Genomic DNA, 17,982 nt, shown 5'->3' with positions numbered 1-17,982 from the left:
ACTTAGCCCCTGTGATACCTAATTCAGTGCAGTTACACACTCTCTTCTTATTCTGTATGTGTTTAGTCATAGTTCCACAGCTAAATTATAAACTTCTGGATGGTGAAGTGGAATTTATTTGAATTTTTTTTATCATTCCATATTTCATTTCAAAAGGGGAAGTGGCTTTTTTTAAAAAAGATGAAATGAAAAAGGATGAGTTCATGTCCTTTGTAGGGACATTGATGAAGCTGGAAACCATCATTCTCAGCCAGCTATCGCAAGGACAGAAAACCAAACACCGCATGTTCTCACTCACTGATGGGAACTGAACAATGAGAACCCTTGGACACACACAGGGTGGGGAACATCACACATCGGGGCCTGTCGTGGGGTGGGGGGAAGGGGAGGGATAGCATTAGGAGAAATACCTAATGTAAATGATGAGTTAATGGGTGCAGTACACCAACATGACACATGTAAACATATGTAACAAACCTGCATGTTGTGCACATGTACCCTAGAACTTAAAGTATAATAAAAAAACAAAAATAAAAAGAAAGCCAGAATACACCAAAAAAAAAAAAAAGAAAAGATGAAATGAACATACCTGAATGTTTACGTTTTAGACACTTTAGCAGACACCCAGCATGCATTTAATTCTGACAGCAATCCCAGGTCACAGACACCATTACCCTTATTTTAGAGGGGGGGAGTACAGAGGTTCAGAGAGGCTAAGTAATTTGCCCAAGGTTACAGAGGCGTTAGGTGTCAGGACCCAGACCTAAACTCAAGTCTGACTCTGTAGCTTTCACTCTTTGCACCACCACGTGGCTTGTTTTATTCTTGTGGCCATGTTTTATTCCTTATACCTCTCAGTACGGTATTGACTACTTTGGCAAGGGCTCAATAAATACTGAGCAAAAGGTAATTGATGACTCCTTTTAATCAGAAGATTGAGAAGAGCCTTTATGCTTTCTTATTAATTCATTTATACATACATTTAAAATGTTATTGGACACCAATTATGAGCCAGACTCTGTTCTAGACATGAGGACACAGACAGTATGATGCCTGCTCACCCAAAGAAGTGAGGCTTATACAAAAATGACTAATATACAATTGTATTCATTATCCATTACTCCATAAAAATTACCACAAATTTACTGCCTTAAAACAACACATGGCAAGGGGCAGTGGCTCACGCCTGTAATCCCAGCATTTTGGGAGGCCAAGGTGGGCGGATCACCTGAGGTCAGAAATTCAAGGCCAGCCTGGCCAACATGGTGAAACCCTGTCTCTATCCAAAACACAAAAGATTAGCTGGGTGTGGTGGCAGGCGCCTACAATCCCAGCTGCTAGGTAGGCTGAGATAGAAGAATTGCTTGAACCTGGGAGACAGAGGTTGCAGTGAGCCAACACTGTGCCACTGCACTTCAGCCTGGGCCACAGAGTGAGACTCCATCTCAAAAAACAAAAAAACAAAAACACACACACATATTTTGTCTCACCGTTTCTGTGGGTGAGAAATTTTGGCACAGCTTCACTGGGTCCTCAGCTTAGGTACTCACAAGACTATAATCAAGGTGTTGGCTGGACTGGGTTCTCAACCGGCTAAGCTGGGGAAGAATCTGCTTCCAAGCTCACTCAGGTTGTTGGCAGAATTCAGGTTCTTGCAGCCACAAGACTGAGGGCCTCTGCTTGTTGGCTGGAGGCTGGAGACTGCTCTTGGCTCCTAGGAGGGGCTCTAAATGGGCAGGCCAGCAAGGAGGAGTTCTATACAATGCAACACAGTTGCCAGAGTGACACCCTATCACTTTTGCCTTATTCTATTGATTTGAAGTGAGTCACAGATCCCACTTACACTCAAGGGGAGGGGACCGAACAAGGGCATTAATTCTAAGAGGTGAGGATCACGAAGGGAGGTTGTCTTTGAGTCTGTCTTTCACAACAATAATAAGTAAGTGCCAGGTGATTGGTGCAGACAACAAGTATTGCAGGAGCTCAGTTGGGCTCCATATGTGAGGTGGCGTCACTGCTGATGAGCTCAGGCCATTCAGAGGCCTGGAGGATCCTATTTTAACGAGATTATGAGAGATGGGCACTACTGTCAGTTCACAGGCAAAATGGAGATTTCACAAATGGTCCTGGAGACCATGGGCCCCGACCTCCACAGTGGCAGCCCCAAGCATGAGCCTGTCCTAGAAGGGGGCTGACCATTGTCCAAGAGTCAGAGGGTCAGGCATCAGGTGATGACGGTGGGCATGAAGAAATGGGGACATGTTCAGGAGCTGGCAAGCCCGAAGATGCACTGGGTAGATCTAATGGGGGCCTGGACAGGTTGGAGATAGGAGAGAGAGGTGGCTGAGGTGAGCCTGAAGTGAGGTGTCCCAGGGATGAACAGGTCAGAGCTTCTGAGGATGGCTGAAAAAGCAATTCATTGACTCTTTTCTCCAACTGGGGATAAATAATCTCTAATTTCTGTGGAGCGCTCCTAGAAACAAAGAAATCCTTCATAGATTAATATGTATTCATGTATTCCATTGACTCTTCCATTGGCCATGTAGCATGCAGACACAAAAGCTAATGGAGCAGTGGGTCTCCTTGACCGTGACGAAGACCCTGTGCATGTCTGTGATGTGTGGGTTTATATGCACATGTAGGAAAGAAGAAGGGACAGCTCATACCTGTTCAGTAAGTCACCAGCATTCTAGAAGAGAGAAAAAGCGAGAATCATAATTGGTTCTCAGGTTCCTATCACCTCCAAATTCCTTTCCCAATTCACTCTTGGAGGCCACTCTGCGGTGCCACCTTGAGAACTGGGGGAACATAGCAACACCCCTCTTCTGTGCCCATTCTGCTGCAGCAGCACTCTGTAGCCTGGAACAAGCCACGTCTACCACAACTCACCACATATCACACTGGCCCCTTCCTCTTACACCTCCCAGAAGGGTGATGCAGATGGGCTGCCTACTATGGGGAGAAACCCAGCCCTTGGGGGAAGCCTCAGGGTATGCACCTTCAGTGTGTTGGTGTCTAATTCCTTGGCCGTCCTCTCCAGATCAATGACCAGGCTGCTGAGCTGTGTTACTGCCCTGGAGATGTCAAGGATTCTGGCCACTTCTGCTGGCATGTGCTCCAGCTGACCCAGCCACTGCTGAGGGAGGGCATCTAGCTGTTCCCTGGTTTGGTGCTGGCTCTCCAGCCCAGCCTCCAGCCTGTGGTTCCCATGGTCTACCTGAAACTACAGGAAAGGGGCTCCCTAAGACTCAGTGTCAGGTGGCTCCCTCCTGGCCATTCACAGTCTCTGAATGTCTGAGCAGGAAAGGGGATTCCTCAATCCTCTTCCCCTCATGATGTTGCCTCTGTGTGTCACAGGTATTGCAGAAGCAGCTGTGATTCTCATAAAGGCAGGGACACTTCCCCTTTCCACCTCACTCTCTGAATATCTACAGATGCCACGTGACCAAGAGGAATAGAAAGGGAGACTGTCAGAGACAGAAACGGAGGCCTATTGCTTGTGTAGTAATTTTCAATTGACGAGACACTGGTCTCCTTTGATCCTTACTGTGAGCCAGGCAGAGTAGGACTGGTTCTCATTTAACATATAAGTCGCATAAAGATCAGAGGGCTTAACTTGCGTAGGTCACTCAGCCAGCAAACTTTGACACCGAGGCCAAAACCCAGGTTTTCAGCCTCCATGACTATCTGCCCACACCAGGCTTTTCCAGGGACAGACAGATGTCCAGAACAGTTAAGTAAGGGCCCCTGAGAACACTCTGGGGAGATCTTCCCGGGAACCTGAAAGACCCACCTGCAGAGCCTGCAGTTTCTTTTCCTCCTGAGCCTTGAGTCGCTGAAGTTCCGCAATGTCCTTTCTGAGCTTCCTGCTCCGGCGGTTGAGTCGTTCCTAAAGAGACAGACACACCCGCTTGTCAGACTGGGAGTGAGGGGGGCACTGGGAGGAGTCAGTGGAACACAGTAGGGGTCCTGATCTCAGGATGAAAGTAATGTAAAATTCTGCCTACAAAGAAATGTTTTTAGAGCATCATGGTTGGAGTAGGGAACTTGAGAAGTTATTTATTGGGTAATGATGGTGGGAAATAGTAATGGGTAATTTTTTTACAGTCTTAGAGCTACAGAAAAATAACACATAGCAACAGAACAATTCCTACTTGACTTCAGGGTGCTTTCTCTCAACATATGAAAGTTATATGACGGTCTTCTAGCACTCTACTATTTTACATTAACAAGTGAAGCCAGTCTGGAGAGAATTGCCTTAAAGAGGAGATGTGAAGCCTCTGCTACCACTGCTCCCTGGTCCTCACTAGGATGAGTGACAAGATAGAGCCCCTTACTAGGTGCAAACCCATGGCCCAGGCAGGCAGTGCCTTCTCTCTCAATCTTAAATCAGTATCTGGATGGGTCACTGTGTCCTTGAAGCTATGGAGATAATGAATGATTTGAGTTTCTAAAAAAGTTTTGCTTTCAGGTTTTTGATGACCTAAAAGAGAAGCAAAAATAACAACAAATGCTTTAAATGGCTGCCCATGGTTCAGGGGGGCGGTTGGAGGGTGGATGATAAAATGGAAAACAAAACGAGAGAGATTTGTGAATGAAAGGTCAGGATGTACTTACTATTAGCTGAAAAGTGTGTGTTTCACTAAATATTTCCCACTTCAGATTTTTTTAAAAAATCTTTTTTGAGGACACTTTGGAGATGTACAGGTAGAAGTCAGGGGATGGTGAAGACAACTGAAACTTCTTTCGGGCCTGAGACTTTGCTGGTGAAATCAAGGTCAAAGGACTGTGTGTGTGAGGGGTCAGCAAGGGCATTTGGCAAACAGAAAGCTGCAGTAAGCAGAGAAGACAGTGATGTCACCACGAAGATACTAAAAATGTGTCATGTCACTGGGTGTTACCTGAAGGCATTTCCCAGCAGAGAGGAAATAAAAAAGTCATAGGAGTGGGAGGTAATAAATGGGAACCATGGATGTCGCTCATGAGTCTCGCTGAAGAAGGTGACAGGCTGGGTTGGTGTGGAATTGTTTGTGTGAGCACAAGAGTTCAGGTCCTGAAAAGTACGAATAGCCTCCACCCCTTGCATCTACTCACTTTCTGCCCTCACAGTCAAGTTGTTTGGTGTTGCTATCTTCACCTCCTCACTGTCGTCATTCCTCAGCCAGCCGCCTTGTTTCTCATCACTCCTTTGAAGCATCTCTCTCCAGGGTCACCTGCGATTTCCAGCCATGAAATCCACAGGTGCCTTTCTGCACCTCCTCTCCACCCCATCCTTCCTAGATCTGTGCCTTTTGCCACTGCTTCTTTGCCTCTTCATTTTTCCTGTAAAAAGGAGCCTTGAAGTTGGCTCTTTTTATCTTTTTAACCCTTTTCTATCTCAAACTACGTCCTTAGCTTTCCTTTCTGAAGGCTTCAGATCTTAGAATTCCAAAACCAAATATTTCTTCCTAGCAGTCCATCTCATGCTTCCAAGTGAGAGCTAAGTACTGCCTACTGCCCTGTTGGCAGCTCAGAATCAATATGGTAGATTCAAACATGCTGCCCAGTTCCCCACCCTCTTCTGCAGTCCACTCCTCTTGACCTTAGTGTTTCTGACACTGGGACTGCCATTCTGCCTGCCATTCAGCTTGAAATCTGTCATATTTCACCTTTGTTGATGTTACTCCTCCTTCAAAATGGCTTCTCAGCAACAAAGATAAGCCCAAACTCCTTTACCCAGCATCCAAGGTGCCCTAGGACCCAGCCCCAGTTGACATTGTCCGGGATTCTCTCTCTGCTTGCTCTCAACTCTCTTCACCAGCCCACAACATTGCTTTCTGCTTCCTGAACACACCCGTGCAGCCACACCTCCTCATGGCCTATCTTTTACTTCCCTCTGTCAGGAATGCTTTCTTTTTCTGCCTGCCGAAGTCAGGCCTATCAAGGTCCAGTTCAAAAAGCCACAGTCCTATCATCTGGCAGTTTAAAATTTAATAAACCCGACTACAGACACTGTGTAAATGGCAAAGATAACAGCAATAAAGATAAAGGCATAGAACAACTGAAGATAATACAGACATATTGTTTATAATATTCAAAATGAGTAAGGTAAAGTCCTCTGTTTCTAAAAAATACTTTTTCACCAATTTTTGCATTAAAATATTTAATGGGTGCATATCATGTAAATGAGACACTCATTAGAATTGAAACGCCAAATTCTGTACACTTTCACCTACCAAAATATTCCTTAGAGAAAAAAAGACAAGTTGAAATCTAGAAAATAGTCAAAGACATGTTTTGTCTAAATGAGTATTTTAAAATTATGTCAGACTTTCAGATTAAATCATATTAAATTTTTAAAATCTGACAAAAAAGGGCATTAAATTTGTTCTAAAACAACTTGCTAACACAACGTTGGTACAAAAGAAAAGTGGTTAACAGACAAGAAGTACCTATCCCAGACACTTAAAAAAAAAAAAAAAGAAAGAAAAAAAAGAAAAATTAACAGCTTTCAAAATGCGTGCTCCTTACAGAACTGTGTCCAAAAATATGGATTAAAAATAACATCACTCACATGATTATGATCTAGAAAATGTCAGAAAATTTAAAAAAAAAGTATGAGTAAATACATGAGCTCAGCGAAGAACCTCATTTGAATCTACAAGTAAAAATTGTCAAAAAAAAAAATGTTATAAAATACATAGCTATCCTCAGTAGAGTCAGGGCACATGAGGTTTAAGCAAAGAATTTAATATCTGATTCAGATACATAGTGGAAAACTGTTAGTGATATATCTGGGTACTAGTTGAGAAGACTAACTAAACCCCCAAAAGTCATGATTCTTAAAGTAATCAACAAATTTAATGCAATAATCATTAAAATCTTATGGAATGCTCTATAAAATTTAGAAACATTGTAAAAAAGCACTCATCTTAAATGACAGCAAAAATATCAGATAATAAAAATTATTGAATGGCAAAAATGCTGTTAGATTTAAAAGTAAACCATAAAGTAACATGTATCAAAACCATAATAATAACAGGAAGAATAATCAATGGACTAGAGTAAAAAAAGCAGCCCATCAGAAGAACATAATTGATGTCAAGTGAGAAACAACACATAAATGTGGAAAAGATTCACTATCATATAAATATTTTGGGAACGACTGGATACCAGAATAAAGAAAAATTAACCTGAAGTCATTCTTCATACCACATACTACATGAAATTCCAAGTAAGCCAGGAATTAATAAATCTTTAAAAATAAAACAGAGCAGCACACTCTTATCAAACAAATTTCTGTGTATTTAAGACATGGAGATTATATTATGAAAAAGAATAGAGCCAATTTAAATACAAATTTCTAAAATTTTGCCCAAAAATATAATTAAGAAGAAATAACAGAATAAAAAATGTAGGTTAAACACAATTAATGGAGCTCATGATCCAAAAGATAAACTACTTTGATGCAGTCATGTAGAATGTATGCCCTGATTCTAGGGGAAAATGCAGACTGCGAGTCTTCATGGATAAAAGCCTCACCACTACTAGCATTCATAATCAAGCAAAGTCAAACAACGTACATCACTGTCACACACTTACTAAACCAGCAAAATACATTAAAGTGATGGACACTGGCATTGGTTGGTCAGTGAGGAAACAGGTACACAAATAAGAATTTGTAGATTTTATAAATGTTTCAGTCTTTTTAGAGACAGTCAGGGATTATATGATTCTTTTAAAAGAACATAATTTACAATACTTAATCTACAAAGTTTAATTCAAATAAATAGAGATATGGTGAAAAAAATCAGTAAAAAAATCCTCCTTAATTTTAAAAGTATGCTATCAATATCAATGAGTACACATAGGGTCCTCCATTATAATAACTTCTTCAGAAATACACTCAACTCCGTTACCCTCTCTCTGTATTGCTTTTCAGACAACTCCTTATCCATGGTAAAATGTGCCCTCACCTTCTTGTTTGCTGTCTGTCCTCAAGCAGCCTCCTGAAACATGTTAAACATTTCAGACCTCAAATTGGTGCCACATACTGTCTGCCAACCCTACATAGTTTCTCTTGTAAGCGCTATCCCACACTGCATCATACCATCTTCTTTCTTTTCAAACCTTTCGCATCCATCCTGATCCCACCCATACTGCTGATGTTCCTTCCTCACATATTATTGAGAAAATAAAAACCAGAACAAAACCTGCATTTCCAAAACTGCAAAACTACGTATGCTTGCAGACACCTTCTCTTGTTTGCTGTTATTACTATGGAAGAAGTGTGCCTCCTCACAACCCAGCTCTCATGCCTCTGCCACCATCTTACTGAAGTGTTACCATCGTTCAATGCAATCTATTGTCATCTCTTAAAATACCCTTCTCTCTTAGCAACTGGGACACCATTCCCCTTGTTTTTCTCCTGCCTTTCTGACAACTCATTCTGTCTCCTTTGCTGGGTCCTCCTCTGCCTACATCTAAATGACAGCCTTTCCCAGAAACTTGCCCCAAAACTTCTTTTCTGTCTAGCCTCTTTTGAGGCTATTACATCAATTTCCTTGGTTGTTTGTTTCTGTGCTTGAGACAGGGTCTTGCTCTGTCGTCCTGGCTGCAGTGCAGTGGTACAATCACAGCTCACTGCAGCCTCACTCTCTTCGGCTCAAACAATCCTCCCACCTCAACCTTCCAAGTAGCTGGGACTACAGGCGTGAGCCACTGCACCCAGCCCCAAATTGTCACATTCTTCTTTTTAAATCCTGTTAATTTCACTTTGTTGTTGTTCTAGAGATAGTGTCTCACTGTGTTGCCTAAGCGTGCTGGTCTTGAACTCCTGGGCTCAAGCAATCCTCCCACTTTGGCTTCCCAAAGTGCTGGGATTACAGGTGTGAGCCACTGTGCGCACTTTCCTTGGATTTAAATATTGTCTTTGTCCTGATGGATCTTTGTTCTAGGTTCTAGGAATATGACTCTGGAGATCTAAATTTGTGATCCAGCTGCATATGTAAGATCCTATTTTGATGTATCTCAACTTGGACTCAACTTGTCTTGAATGAAACTCTTGGTGTTGCATTCAAACCTGTTCTACCAAGTTCTTATCTTTCACATCATCCATTCAGTTTCTCAAGCCAGAAACTCATGAAGTCATTTTTGACCTTCTCTTTCCTTCAACCCATATATATGTGTGTGTGTGTGTGTGTGTGTGTGTGTGTGTATGTGTATGCTATCCTTCCCCTACCCCCCATGCCCTGACAGCCTGACAGGCCCTGGTGTGTGATGTTCCCCTCCCTGTGTCCATGTGTTCTCATTGTTCAGCTCCCACATACGAGTGAGAACATGTGGGGTTTGGTTTTCTGTTCTTGTGTTAGTTTACTGAGAATGATGGTTTCCAGCTTCATCCATGTCCCTGCAAAGGACATGAACTCATCTGTTTTTATGGCTGCATAGTATTCCATGGTGTATATGTGCCATATTTTCATTATCCAGTCTATCGTTGATGGGTATTTGGGTTGGTTCCAAGTCTTTGCTATTGTGAACTGTGCCGCAATAAACATACGTGTGCATGTGTTTTTATAGTAGAATATTTTATAATCCTTTGGGTATATACCCAGTAATGGGATTGCTGGGTCAAATGGTATTTCTGGTTCTAGGTCCTTGAAGAATCGCCATGCTGTCTTCCATAATGGTTGAACTAATTTACACTCCCACCAACAGTGTAAAAGCGTTCCTATTTCTCCACTTCGTCTCCAGAATTTGTTTCCTGACTTTTTAATGATCGCCATTCTAACTGGCATGAAATTGTATCTCATTGTGGTTTTGATGTACATTTCTGTAATGACCAGTGGTGATGAGCTTTCTTTCATATGTTTGTTGGCCACATAAATGTCTTCTTTTGAGAAGTATCTGTTCATATCCTTCACCCACTTTTTGATGGGGTTGTTTTTTTCTTACAAAGAACCACTTCTAATCTATCAGTAAGTCCTGTTGATTCAAACTGTAATGATAAATTCTTCACATATAACAAGACTTATCAGGTGTGGGCATCTGCATGCACTCCCTACCCCCCGTCTTTGCACAGGTTGATTTCTCTTCTGCCAGCCCTTAGCTTCAAGGTCACTTCCTCTATGAGGCCCTCACTGACCAAATGGACATGGGCCACCAATTACTGTTCATCCCAGACCCTTGTTTATTTTCTTCCTAACTAATAAAAAGTTACAGTTCTTTTGGGAGGCTGAGGCAGATGGATGACAAGGTCAGTAGTTCAAGACCACCCCGGCCAAGATGGGGAAACCCCATTTCTACAAATACAAAAATTAGTTGGGCATGGTGGCGGGCGCCTGTAATCCCAGTTACTCAGGAGACTGAGGTGGAGAATTGCTTGAACCCGGAAGGTGGAGGTTGCAGTGAGCCAAGATCACGCCACTGCACTCCAACCTGGGTGACAGAGTGAGACTCTGTCTCAAAAAAAAAAAAAAAAAATTTACAGTTCTTTGATTACTTGTTTGTGTCTCCCTTACTAAACTGCAAACTCCTGGCAGAAGGAATGGCATCTGTCTTCATTGATTTCTAACATAAACTGCAGTTTCTCACACACAGCAGGAACTTATTAAGTTTTTACTTAATGAACAAGTGTCATTGTTATTTATTTGTTTTAGGTTTCTTGTCATTATTTAAAGACAGATTTGAAGCAAGAATTGTGAATCATCTTTTTACTTCCTACAATGCCTAGCATGACATCTAACACAAAGTACAGAACTGAATAAATCACTTATTGAGGAAATAAATTTCTCCATCTTATGCTGCTTCATCGGCAGGTGAGAAATCCCTCCCCACTCTCCTGTGGACACTGCACCTAGAGGGAATGATATTACAACCAAGTAGGACTTTGCCTCCGGCTTTTTGAATTATTTCTCTACCTTTCCATAGTTACTTTAAATCTGGACTCCCCACTTTCTCATTCTGCATCATAACATGTTCTCCGAAAGTCAAGTATCTCAAAGCTACCTCAGCTTTGGAAATTCAGCCTTCACTATTGGATAGAAGGATGCCATGTGAAAATATTGTCAGTTGTCCAGTCAAATACTAACTGGATTGGGGTCAGGGAAAAGGTTGATAAAAATAATTCTAAAGCTAATTGACAAAATAAAGATATACAAACATCTGCACAAATTCTGAAAAATAAGAGTATTGTGAGGATTCTATCAAAATACCTGACATTGAAATATATGGTAAAGATAAAATCTCTAAAATACCTTGGCTTATAGGCAAGCATAAACAGAATAGAACAGAACAGAGAATCAAGGAAATATGCAAGAAAATATGCATATATGGTATATTATGACATTGGCATTCAAATCAATGGGGAAACTATATGAATCATTCAATAAATGGTGATTGGACAAATTGATTATAACTTGGAAAAACTAAAGTTAGATTTCTACCTTATGCTTTCACCAAAATATATCTTGGATATTCTAGGTCCTCCTATATATCTGTTGAAGGATATTCATTAGAACATTCTGTGTAATCCTAAAACAAAACAATAGCTTGAAAATAATCCAATGTCTACCAATTTATGGTACATTCATAGAATTCAATACCACACAGTTGTTGAAAATAATTCAGAAGATTTATACATGCTGATGAGAAAATGTTCAAGCCATACTTTTAGATAATAAAAATGGGTTACAGAAAAAAAAATACAGAGAGAATCCTTTGAAAGAGAGAGCGCGCGCGCGCGCGCGCATGTGTGTGTAAGAGTGCATTCACAAACACATTTTTTGGAAGGATGTACAAAAATCGAACAATATACCTCTGAGGACTATGAACGGAGGGAGAAAGGAAGACAAATTTTTAGTCTTGACTTTATACCTTTCAGTGCTTTCTGAATGTATTACCTACAGCAGGTAACTTTTATGATAGAAAATTTAACAGAATAAGATAAAATAATTGCCATAGCAAAGAAAGGAAAAGGGAAGAAAGACAAATGCAGAAGGAAGAGAAAGAGAGAAAAAAATTATGTACTAACTTTCAGGTTTTAATATATTTGCAGGATAATTACTAGTTTATATAAAACCTGATTACATTTCTAGCTAAGTTTCTAGTACTATCAACCAGGAATTCACAGTCTTAGTCCTGAAAGGGTTTTGCATTAGTTAGTGCAATTACTCCATTCTACAGATGAGCAGACTGAGACTCTGACATCACAGTGACAGTATCCTCTTTTAGACAGACTCACGTTAACGCACTGAAACATCAGCCTCAAAATATACACAGAAGCAAAGACAAGGGTCCAAAACAGGATGAAGCAGAAGAAACAAAGAGAGGTGTCCATTGTTGAGCTACTCTGAGGTGCCAGGCATGATGAACATGTAGGATGCAGTACTTCAGGGAGGTGGGAGCAGGGCCTGGCTGCAGTGACCCAGGCTTACCTTGTAGTGGCTGAGGGCATTTTCTATGGTCAGTTCATGATGAGACACGTGTTCAGGGGACACCAGGCATTCCACACATAGAAGAAGTCTGCTCTCCTCACAGAATCTGCACACCCTCTTCTGGTGGTTGGGGCAGATATAGCCTGTCCCCAGCACCTCCTCAGAACAGGGCTTCCGGCAGAGGGGGCAGCAGAAGACCCCGGAGGCTGAAGCCTTCTCCACGTGCTGTGTCAGGCACACTCGACAGAAGAGATGTCCGCAGTTGGTGCTCACGGCCTCCTTCAGGCTCTCCTGGCAGATGGGGCAGACACCCTCCTCCTGGTTGTCCTTATGCAAAGGTATCATGGCCTTATTCCTACCCTGTCAGCCTCTTGTCTACAGGGCCTCCTTCTTCACTGGTCTTCGGAAGGCCTGTCGCCCTCAACAGTCCCAGATAAGAAGGCCCAGCCGGAAGGAGGCAGCCCTGTAGCAGCCTGGAGGACAGGATACAGCCTCCAAGTTCAGGCAATTGCCCGCTCTCCATCAAGGGTGCCGTGACATAGACCACACAAACCACAATTCTGCACGAGTTTCAGAAATAGCTCATCAGCTTTGACATGGACCCTGCGGTTTCCTTGTATTTATTAAACTTGAAATTATTTTTCATACACCTAGAGGAAGCAAGTGATTCAATAACCAATTCTGTTTTCCTCTTGAGAGCTTTCAATGAATATTTTTACGGGCCCAAATTAAAAGGGCAAGGTGTCACTATCATAGCCAAAAGCCAGACCACGATAAGTTTACAATGTGAGTCTCCACTGATTTGCCATCAGTAGAGAGAGTTCGGCGGGAGTTTGGACTGTTTTCTCCTACACTGTCACACCAGGTGGCTCACTGCTGCCCATTATTAACACCAATCATTACAGCAGCATCTCCATCAGCTGGTCATTCTCCCAACCAGCATCCCTCCCAGGGTCATACAGATTCCACACTGAAAGAATGAGAAAGAAAACAGGACACAGAACAGACCAGAAACTTATATGTTTGAAGCCACTTTGTTCCTTCCTGTCAAATCACCACCAAAGATGACCCAAAGAAGGAAGTCCCCCACCACTTGCCACTTCCCTTAGATACTGGGGATTCACTCTCATTCCCTCATGCTGCACCTCTTGCCTAGACCCACTCCTGAAAATCTTTCTTAGTATCCTACCTCAATTTCTCCTGCTACAATTTCAGATCATTTTCTCTGGCTGCAGACCTGGAGAGATGGCCAGCAGTGAGTGGTTCTTAAATCGTGCCAGTCATACGTGTTCACATGTCAGTAAATCTCAGGGCGGGGGGTGGAAAGACACGCTTTCCTAGAAACACTGAATTACCAGGAAAATTACCTAGGGTAGCTGGAAGGTGAGATGGACTTTGGTGCAGGGCGTGGCTTGTTTGCTTACAGGGAGGAGGAAGGTCTTGGGCCTTTGACGTCGATGTGACAGGAACTGAGACTCAACTAAGAATGGACATCCTAGAACCCCAGCTTATGGAACCCCAGGATCCAGGTGTCACAGAACAATGGCACCCACTCAAGATGCTGGAACATCAACTGCCCACCCCATTGTCTAAGTTCCCTCCAGTCAGGCTAGTCTTGGCATTGAGTTTGAGGGAGTCCCCAAGGGGTGCCACTAACAAGGGCTGTCACTTGAAACTTTTAAGGGTTCAAGATGCTTGTGGAAAACCTCATTTCAGAGCCTCCTCCCTCAATCCCACTTTGCCACTGTTTGCTGTGGGTTGTGTGATTTTATATGTGTGTGTGTGTGTGTGTGTATATATATATAAAATTAGTCTTGGCACAGAGCTCCTAAAACCATTGAACAGGTGACCCTTAACTTATGATGGGGTTACGTCCCAATGAATTCACTGAAGTCAGAAATATTGCAAGGTGAAAGTGTATTCAATACCCCAGTAAACCCATTGTAAAGTCAAAAATTTTAAGTTGAATCATCCTAATTCCATTAGGATTAGATGCACCTCAACTTACCACACAGTTATGTTCCAATGAATGTATCTTTTATTATTCATAATAAGTCCTTTTCTTTTTTTTTTTTTTTTTTTTTTTTTTTTGAGGCGGAGTCTCGCTCTGTCGCCCAGGCTGGAGTGCAGTGGCCAGATCTCAGCTCACTGCAAGCTCCGCCTCCTGGGTTTACGCCATTCTCCTGCCTCAGCCTCCCGAGTAGCTGGGACTACAAGCGCCCGCCACCTCGCCCGGCTAGTTTTTTGTATTTTTAGTAGAGACGGGGTTTCACTGTGTTAGCCAGGATGGTCTTGATCTCCTGACCTCGTGATCCGCCCGTCTCGGCCTCCCAAAGTGCTGGGATTACAGGCTTGAGCCACCGCGCCCGGCAATAAGTCCTTTTCAACCATACCAGAGTTTATGCTAATGAAGACTCTTGGAGGAAGAATGGGGGCTGGTTGGCAGAAGAACCATGTGATTAGAGGGTGGGAACTTTCTTTCTTTTTTTTTTTGAGACAGAGTTTCACTCTTGTTGCCCAAGCTAGAGTGCAATGGCACTATCTCAGCTCACCGAAACCTCTGCCTTCCAGGTTCAAGCAATTCTCCTGCCTCAGCCTCCTGAGTAGCTGGGATTACAGGTGCATACCACTATGCCCAACTAATATTTTATATTTTTAGTAGAGACGGAGTTTCACCATGTTGGCCAGGCTGGTCTCGAACTCCTGACCTCAGGTGATCTGCCTGCCTCGCCCTCCCAAAATGCTGGGATTACAGGCGTGAGCCACCACACCTGGCTGGTTGAACTTTCAGTCTCACCTCTGACCTGTGGGGAGGGGAGAGGAGCCCAGGGGCTGAGTTAATCACCAACAGCCAGTGATTTGATCAATCATACCTACATAATAGAACCTCTGTAAGACCCTAAACAAAGAGGTTTGGAGAGATTCCAGGTTGGTAAGCGCATCCACACGCTGGGAGGGTGGCACATCCCACACTCCACCCAGGACAGAAGCTCCTGTGCTCAGGATCCTCCCAGACTTTGCCCTTCATCTGGCTGTGAAATCACCATGATCCCGGTGATTTCAAAGACTATGTACATGATCATTTAACACCAAGGCCTTTCAGTTCGTTGTCCTACTCACATCCAGTGACCTTTGCTTTTGCCACCCACCCTAGTGCCACTCTCTTGACCTTGTCAGGATTCAGATTTCATCACCTGAAATGACAAATCTAGGCATTGTACTCACTTATAGTTATCTTCCTAAGCCATTTCTGGCAACATCTGTTTTTTAACCTTCAATCCTTGACCCCTCCACAATCTACGTTCCTGTCATATCTCATGAAATAATACAAGAAACAAAAATATGGACAGATTAAGTAACCTGCCCAAGGCCACAGTGGTGTAAACACAGAGCTAGGATTCAGATCTGGGTGTCTCTCATCCCAGCCCATGGGCTTCATTACCATAAAATGTCATCTCTCTATATCTACCTTTTCTTGTTCTTAGAAAGAATTCAGTAAAAGTTTGATAAATGGATGGGTTAGTGGACAGATGGACAGATAGATTGATAATTAGATGTATGGATAGACAGATGAAGAAATAGCACTTTGTACCAACTTACAGTATTGATCATATAGTAACTTCTACTAGTTACTTAGGTACTTTTCTTGATTTTCCTACTGGCTTATTGAGCAACTTGAACGCAGAAATCCACTGTGTTTAACTAGCAGTAGTAGCTTGAGAATGTTTCAAATGTAGAAACCATAAAAGGAAAGAAAGATAAATTCAGCCACATTAAAAAAGACTTGCACGGGGGAAAAAAACCTTAAGTGCAATGTCAAGAGACAAATGACCAAATACAAATGAAAGAAGAAAAATATTTACAACTACCATCAAAATCAGAGGGCTAATTACCTTTTACATAGAGCTCTTACAAATAAGAATTTATCAACCACCAATAAGAAAATTGGGCAGAGGTATCTCAGCAGACATTTCATAGAAAAAGAAATACCAAATGTCTCTAAAGTATATTAAAAGATACTCAGTCTCACTCTCATGGAGAAAATACAAATTAAAATAACACTGGCATACTATTTTTCCCTATCAGATTGACAGAAATCCAAACGTTTGATAACACAGTGTTGGTAAGTGTGTGAGGAAATAGGCACTCCCATATACTGCTGATGGGAATGCCAATTAGTACTCCTCCTTTAGAAGAGTAGGGATTTGAGAATTTCCTCCAAGATTACAAGTGTACATTCTCTTTGAGCCAGCAATTCTGATGTTAGAAATTTTACATATATACTCATGCATATGTGAAATGATATATGCATATACACATTGCATCAATGTTTTAGAAACATTTGCTTCAAATTTTAGAAACAAACCAAATGTTCATCAATGGAAGTTAAGTTAAATAAACTGGCTACATTCATACAATAGAACACTGTGCAGCCATTAGTAGGGGGTGGGGTGCGGAAGGGAACTTTTGCTATTGGAATAATCTCCAACATAAATGGATACATTAAAAAAAAAAAAGCTTGGCCAGGCATGGTGGCTCATGCCTGTAATCCGGACACTTTGGGAGGCCGAGGCGGGTGGATCATGAGGTCAGGAGATTGAGACCATCCTGGCTAACACGGTGAAACCCCGTCTGCACGAAAAGTACAGAAATTAGCTGGGTGTGGTGGCGGGCGCCTGTAGTCCCAGCTACTCAGGAGGCTAAAGCAGGAGAATGGCATGAACCCGGGAGGCGGAGCTTGCAGTGAGCAGAGATCATGCCACTGAACTCCAGCCTGGGCGACAGAGCCAGACTCTGTCTAAAAAAAAAAAAAAAAAAAGCTTGATGGTGCCCATCTCATGTCAGCCAGGAGCAAAGCAACCCCTTGTTTATCCCAGCTTGGCTTCTGGTCTATGCCCATGCCTGGTTTATGCTTTGGACACATAGATTACTGATTTTAAAAAACAAAAATAAATTTAAAATAAGGTACAGAACAATGTGTACAGTATGCCATTATTTGCACAGATTGGGGAAGAATAAATACATTCTTATTTGCTTTTTATGCAAAGAACATCTCTGGAAGAATACATCAATAAACTAATAAAGGTTGTTTCTGGAGAGAGAAACTAGATGTCTGGAAACCCGGGGCAAGAGGGAGACTTTTCCCTGTGTTTTAAAAATTTTGAGCCAGTAAGTGTGCCATCTATCTAAACAATTACCTACATTTAAAAATGTTTAAGAAGAGGATGGTGAGAATGAAAGTAATTCTGGACTAGACAAAGAATCTGGATTATGGTCCTAATTGTGGAGATTTGTAGCTTCATGTTCAGGGACAGCCACAACTTCCGCCTCGTTTACAGGAAAGTGGACGAAATGTCATAGCCGGAAATGGATGTGCTTCATAAACTACAAACTAATGCGCAAGTGTCAGTGTCCTTATTTCCCTGAGTCAGCCTATTCAGCATAGCTCCTTGAATATATTAGGTGCTCAGTAACTGTTTTAAAGGAGTGATCTTATCGAATTTCTCCTGCTTTAAAAATACCGGAGCCAAGAGTCAGGTGATTTTTGTCTTCTCCCTCTCCTTTATGA

At 42.2% G+C, this 17,982-nt stretch overlaps 1 protein-coding gene and 1 pseudogene across 3 annotated transcripts; one reads left to right on the top strand and one right to left on the bottom strand.

Moving 5' to 3' along the window:
• Nucleotides 1-1,457: 1,457 nt before the first annotated feature.
• LOC112622192 (tripartite motif-containing protein 40) lies at nt 1,458-13,682 on the bottom strand. Of its 3 annotated transcripts, none has more exons than XM_025381456.1 (6): nt 13,603-13,682; nt 12,414-13,063; nt 3,794-3,889; nt 2,999-3,223; nt 2,667-2,689; nt 1,458-2,473 (listed from the first exon to the last, which is right to left on the bottom strand). In XM_025381456.1, the coding sequence occupies exons 2-6, from the start codon at nt 12,756-12,758 to the stop codon at nt 2,218-2,220; spliced, it is 945 nt and encodes a 314-aa protein (XP_025237241.1). In that variant the 5' UTR covers nt 12,759-13,063; nt 13,603-13,682; the 3' UTR covers nt 1,458-2,217. The 3 variants fall into 3 exon arrangements, with proteins under 3 accessions (XP_025237241.1, XP_025237242.1, XP_025237243.1); XM_025381457.1 differs by having other exon boundaries at nt 1,503-2,473; nt 13,197-13,656; XM_025381458.1 differs by lacking the exon at nt 13,603-13,682 and having other exon boundaries at nt 1,503-2,473; nt 12,414-13,154.
• Nucleotides 13,683-17,196: 3,514 nt separating this feature from the next.
• LOC112623988 lies at nt 17,197-17,339 on the top strand (annotated as a pseudogene).
• Nucleotides 17,340-17,982: the final 643 nt, after the last annotated feature.

Source organism: Theropithecus gelada, chromosome 4 (genome assembly GCF_003255815.1).
Source record: "Theropithecus gelada isolate Dixy chromosome 4, Tgel_1.0, whole genome shotgun sequence".
Lineage (NCBI taxonomy): Eukaryota > Metazoa > Chordata > Mammalia > Primates > Cercopithecidae > Theropithecus > Theropithecus gelada.
This window is presented reverse-complemented; position numbering and strand designations above follow the sequence as displayed.

Excerpts from the sequence above, each read along its gene's own strand:
- LOC112622192 (XM_025381456.1), bottom strand. The coding sequence starts at position 12,758 with ATGATACCTTTGCATAAGGACAACCAGGAGGAGGGTGTCTGCCCCATC. Across the intron at positions 3,890-12,413 it reads ATGCCCTCAGCCACTACAAG|GAACGACTCAACCGCCGGAG; the intron begins GTAAGCCTGGGT and ends CTGTCTCTTTAG. Across the intron at positions 3,224-3,793 it reads AGAAACTGCAGGCTCTGCAG|TTTCAGGTAGACCATGGGAA; the intron begins GTGGGTCTTTCA and ends CCTTTCCTGTAG.